The sequence below is a fragment of the Lactuca saligna genome, chromosome 1, assembly GCF_052625555.1.
Source record: "Lactuca saligna cultivar CGN05327 chromosome 1, ASM5262555v1, whole genome shotgun sequence".
Lineage (NCBI taxonomy): Eukaryota > Viridiplantae > Streptophyta > Magnoliopsida > Asterales > Asteraceae > Lactuca > Lactuca saligna.
Window position 1 is genome coordinate 960,087 of NC_136417.1, and position 5,672 is coordinate 965,758.

The 5,672-nt window shown below is 36.4% G+C and overlaps 1 protein-coding gene across 1 annotated transcript; it reads right to left on the bottom strand.

The window, feature by feature from the left end:
• Positions 1-317: 317 nt before the first annotated feature.
• Positions 318-4,856, bottom strand: LOC145039467 (SEC1 family transport protein SLY1-like). Its single transcript, XM_078987720.1, has 2 exons — positions 4,687-4,856; positions 318-2,293 (listed from the first exon to the last, which is right to left on the bottom strand). The coding sequence occupies exons 1-2, from the start codon at positions 4,715-4,717 to the stop codon at positions 453-455; spliced, it is 1,872 nt and encodes a 623-aa protein (XP_078843846.1). The 5' UTR covers positions 4,718-4,856; the 3' UTR covers positions 318-452.
• Between the last annotated feature and the right edge of the window lie 816 nt (positions 4,857-5,672).

The window sequence follows — 5,672 nt, forward strand, 5'->3', positions numbered from 1 at the left end:
GATATGAAGAAATATCTTAAATTAGTTTACATTCTCTACTCACTTATTTTATCCCTCCAAACACCCAATCCTCCCTCATCTTTTATTTATTTATTTTTTTAAGAAAACCTAAAGTTCCAAGGAAACTCATTTCACTTATTTCATAACCCAAACGAAGCTTACCCTAAGTATGATTCTATGTTTAGATCTTGCTACCATTATTCATAATACAAATACAAATTACCTACTCTACTTACAAACACAATTTCCTATCATTTACCAACCAATTTTCTTAGCTTGTGTTTTTAAGTATCCACAAATATCAGAATCTAAAAAAATAAAAATCAACCCATATATACATGTATATAAAATATGCTAAAAATCCACAAGTTCAACAAGACAGTGAATCAATGTGATAACAAAAGTTAGCTACAACCAAACAAAAAGAGAAGAGCAGAAATGTAGCGACATCATTAGGCAGGAGCAGAAGAAGGAGTGCTGCTACCCAAACCCATTTTTTGTCCCAAGGCAGCAAGCTGATCAACAAAGTCAGCACCAGTGAGAATCTCAGTTGTCCCGTATATTATATGTTTAGCAGAAGAAGGTGGGTGCTGCCTCTGTGCAAGCTCCTGCAAGCTTCCATATTCAACATAATTCCCACCACCAATCATGAACACAATTGCTTCTTTAAAAGGGCCTTTCATCTGACCAGAAGTCGATTTGGGTGCACGTGGGTCCAACACCAGGTAAGACTCGATCTCAGGATTATTCGGTTTTCCTTCCATCAAAGCTTCAACCGTTCTCGCCATTGCCAGCTGATGATCACCCGATAACAAATTCTTAACGCCTGCTGTCACAGCACTGATGGACTGACCATATAGCTTCTCAGCCCAATCCACGATGTTGCTTCTGCTAGCAGCATTTGCAGATGCTAACGAAACGTTTAACGATTTTATCTTTTTAACGTATTGAAACGCACACGTGTCCACCTCTGCTTCTCTCAACGCGGATTCAACCATTTCCACTTCTATCTGAGGGATGGTTTCCGTTGAAATAAGGAACATGATAGCAAACCGAAGCTTATCCGTTTTACTACCTTTCCCTTTAAGAACAGATAAAAGTTCCGCCCGGTCGATTCCCCCCCTCACCATCATTTCGTATTCCTTTTTCGCGTACAAATCCAGAGACCTCTCTTTGATCTCCCCAAGCAAAACCGTCGCGATGTTTGTGTGTTTATCGATCGTCTGTTTCCGTTCAGTCAGTTCGGGCAGCGAGTTCACCGCGTTCATCAAATGCTTCGTGTTCCCGATCAGATCGGTCCCATCGAATTCCGCTCCATCGTTTCCACCACCCGTTCGCCAGTTCACTTCTTCCACGTCTTTCTTGTATTTATTCAACTGTGTCTCGATTTCAACCGCTACCTCCGGGAATTCCAGATTCCCATTGGCCACCCAAAACGGGTCGACCCGGTCCAATTCGTATGATTTCATCCCACCACCAGCACCACCTTGTACGGTTAACCGGTTAAGCCTCAACCCGAGCACATCGTGAACGAGAGGTCGGTAACGAAAGTCATGTTGGATGGCAACCGATAACTCGAGATTCCGGTCAAACAAACATAAAACGGGTCTCTGAAAGGAGCTTGTGAAGTTTCCGCTTTCGGAAAATAAATTGTTTTTAACGAGCAGATGATCACGTAACCGCTGGTCCAGCAATGATGCAACCATCTCAGCGGGACCCCCACGCGGGCAACGAATGATCGGGACAACAGCAAGTGTGGCCAGGACACAGAACAACCCGCTCACGAGCTTTTCGATTATTTCTTCAATCTCACGATCTGTGGCTTTCGGATCGTTTAACCGGACATAACAAGATTTATCGGCTAAAGTGAAGAGATTGTCATCCAGGGTTACAAACTCCAGATACTGGTCATGAACCTTGGAGATTCGTTGGATGGAATCGGAATTCAGGGTTCCGGAAGCAAGATCTTCAAGAAGGGGGCGGGGGATTGATGAAGAGAAGTTTAGGTGAAAGTAATCGTAGACGGAATTAGAGGCATCCGAGATGATTCTTTCAATGTTTTGTTGGGAAGGTCTTACAAAGTAAACAGCAGGAACATCAGAGACAGGTTTGCGGTTTTTATCGATAAGGAAGTAGAGGGTGACACCATGCTTGCGCAGATCTTTCACATGGATCAGAGGGGACAGAATGTCTTGACAGAACTTGTCATAAATCAGTATCTTGTAAACTTCCTCGTTTGCTGTTCCACTTGCGTTTATAGGCTGATTCAGATTTAGCATCCGTGCTATGCACTCTGAAAGTTCATACAAAATTATATCATGCTTTGCTTTCTTTGCCAATTGCAAGGAAATAACAACTACATTTAATTACTTTTAGGGTCAGATTTCAATATTCAGGTTATGCAATCCGAAAAGAATCCAAGTTACCCATACAAATACGATCCTAGTGTCCCCATATACCTCAACATACGGATCGAAACTCAACAATCATAGAAAAACCTACAACGTCCTAATCAAAAACATGAAATCGGATAAGCTTCAAATTAAGAAACAAAAAATTGTAAAACCCTTCAATTTCTTATGAGAACGTGTATCGATTACACTTCATATGCTTTGCTAACACGGCTTATGAAATGCGATGTAATACCTAAATACACATTCATATCGTTAAGGATAGGAACTAGGAACCCAATAATCAAAACGGTGTCATTATACTTCCTTCCTAAAAACACTGATAACTACCATTAAATTCTTAAGAACACTGAGGTTCGCCATCTATTAACCTGAAAAACACAAAGGTTCCATTGATTTCATAGAAATCACAATTCACAGAAAAAGACCGACTACACCAAAAAATGATTTCTCGGACGCAATTCACAGAAAATAATTTCATGGAAGCAATTCATAGAAATTGGGTCCGATATGGTCTGGAACATATAAGCGCCCAACATTTCTTCTGACTTATATACAAAAAAAGTTTCGATTCACAAAAATCCCCTGTTTTTCGGTAATATACACCAGGTGTTTGATTACATGTCTTAGTGAAGTTTTGTCTCAATATGGCCTAAAAGACATTGGCTTTTATCGACAATAGGTGCTATTCATAACTTTCTAGTTCTTGGATTCTCTTCATTTTCTTGTATATCCGTGCCTATAATATTAGAAATGCAAACATCAACAACAATATGATTCCACCACCTGCTATGTCAACTATAGCACACACTCTAGACATGTTGTCTAATTTACTACTAGGGGTAGACTCTTCAGCTGATGCAGTAACTTCAGGTGTTGCAGGAGGAGGATGGGGATGAGATTCAACTAAATGAATGGTGAAATTTGGAATTGCAGGTTGATCTACTTTCTAAAGAAACTAGAGGGGGAGAAGGAAAAGGAAGATGAGGGATGGGAATCTGTGATGGCACCTGTAGTTTGCTGGCAATAAGGGATATGAATCTGTGGAGGCACCTAACGTAGCTCCAGTTGAAAGTGTTGCTGCATCTCTCTTGTTTTGAAATTCATATTTTAGGTTATAGTATTTGTTAGAGAAACTTTTGATGAATTAGGTTTATCACATTCTTGATTTTGTTTTATCAATTTCCTTTTTTATGTAAACAGAAAAACCAAGTTAATTTATTAAATATTCCAGTTCATCACATTTTGAATGGTATTGAGCTTTTTAATATGGTTGTTAAGAGGTATTGTGTTATTTAATATACGGTAAACAGAAAGACCAAGTTATTTTACCTCTGAGGGTTATTTAGTCCTAATAATATTTCCTCCCTGGATCTGCTGGGTATATAGTTACACTGATTATGGATCTAGAATTACGTTTACATTGTTAATTCCTTAAGCATGATGTATTTTACCTACCATTGACCATTTTACCCCTGATACAGTTTAGAGGCATTACAGGCCTAGTTTGCTAAAGTCATAAGTTACCTATATATATGGTTGTGTTATCATTACTTCCAATCTTGGTTAAATGCTGATTCATCGAAAGTGAGAGAATGTAAGCAAAAAATAGTACATTGTTATTTTGGTTCCAAGCTTTCAATCTGCATATGCTGAACAATAGCAAAGGCTCCACAAGCAAGATGATCAGTTGTTTGAATGTATCCAATTATCAAAGATGTATAGGAAAGAAGATCTCTCTCAGTTATTTCATCCAACACCTTACATGCGTCTGTCATATCTCTATACATTGAATAAAAGCAAATAAAAGGGGAACCTACAAACCGATTTGTATTCAAACAGAACTTTATAATATCAAGATGAATTTCTTTTCCCAATTCCAGGCTAACCAAGCCAATTTTTTTGCTGAACTCTATAATTTTTTATTACTTGAACCTATGATTTTCGATTTCTTCAACCTCCTACTTCAGTGAAGTTTCTGAAACGCGTGTGACAATATGTAATTTGTTGAACATTTTTATGATCTATGTGTAATCGTCAAACTTGAAGCAAAGCCATAAAAAAATTGTTTTTTCTTTCAAAACGATGATCACGTTAAGGAGTCGAAGATCGAGGATGGAAGAGATCGACGTTTTCATAAAAGTAAGGAAACAATCAGTACGTAGCATTCATTTTTTCAGGGAATTGTATCTTCTATTTCTCAAAATTAAATTAGTAATCAAAATGACGTAGTTTTACATATCGGGTAATAGACATAGGGGGAGAAATCAATCACCTGTCTGTCTTTGACGAAGATTGAGCGCCATTGATGGATTTAAAGCGAGAGCGAGAGATCTATGAAATCGAGAGAGAAGGTAGTCGGTTTTGTGGTTCCGGTGTGTCTGTTACGGTGAAGACTGTAGAGAAGTTGGAACGATAGAGACTACGATTTTGATAAATAAATTACTCAAAAACACCAAGGCAAAACCCCTTTTTTTCAATATTAATTTCTTTTTTTAATACGATAGTGTTTTCTTTTCTTTTCTGAATCAATGGGAACTTTATTTTTATATTTAAAAATTATATATATACTAGATTATAACCCTCGTTAAACGCGGGAACATACAAAAAAATATAAATGGTTGAATGTCATATATGGGACAACTTTTTATATTAAAAAGAATTGGATGCATTAATAGATTAAAATGAATTTTTTCAATTCTTCAATACATATATTAAACAAAATTAATATCATAAAACAAAATCAGAGATTAGTTGACGATTAAAAAATTTACCATACATTTGATATCTTTTCCATCAGCCACTAATTAGCATGGTGAATAACATCTTTAACATGATGATCAATCAATACAAAAGAAGCAAACTCATATTCATATTGAACACGAATTACGATCATCGCCGTAAAATTATAAAATGACACTTTAATTGACAATGAAATAAAATTGGAAACATTCAAATATAGATTAATGGCACAAGAACTTTACAAACGTAAAATTATGAACTTACTTGCTATAAACATCAAATACTCCACCACAACAATCACAAGTAAATGGTTCAACATTAGTATCACCATCATTCTTACTTTTTTTGAATAGTCACGACAATAGAAAGAATATCAGCATTCGTCTAAACCAAAACTGATGACAGTAACAATGATGAACAAAGCAATTTCCTATTTCAATATATATATATATATATATATATATATATATATATATATATATATATATATATATATATAATTCATACATATATTCATTA

Coding starts and splice junctions, on each gene's coding strand:
- LOC145039467 (XM_078987720.1), bottom strand. CDS start 4,717: ATGGCGCTCAATCTTCGTCAAAGACAGACAG. Junction 2,294..4,686: donor TCTTCGTCAAAGACAGACAG/GTGATTGATTTC, acceptor ATGAACTTTCAG/AGTGCATAGCACGGATGCTA.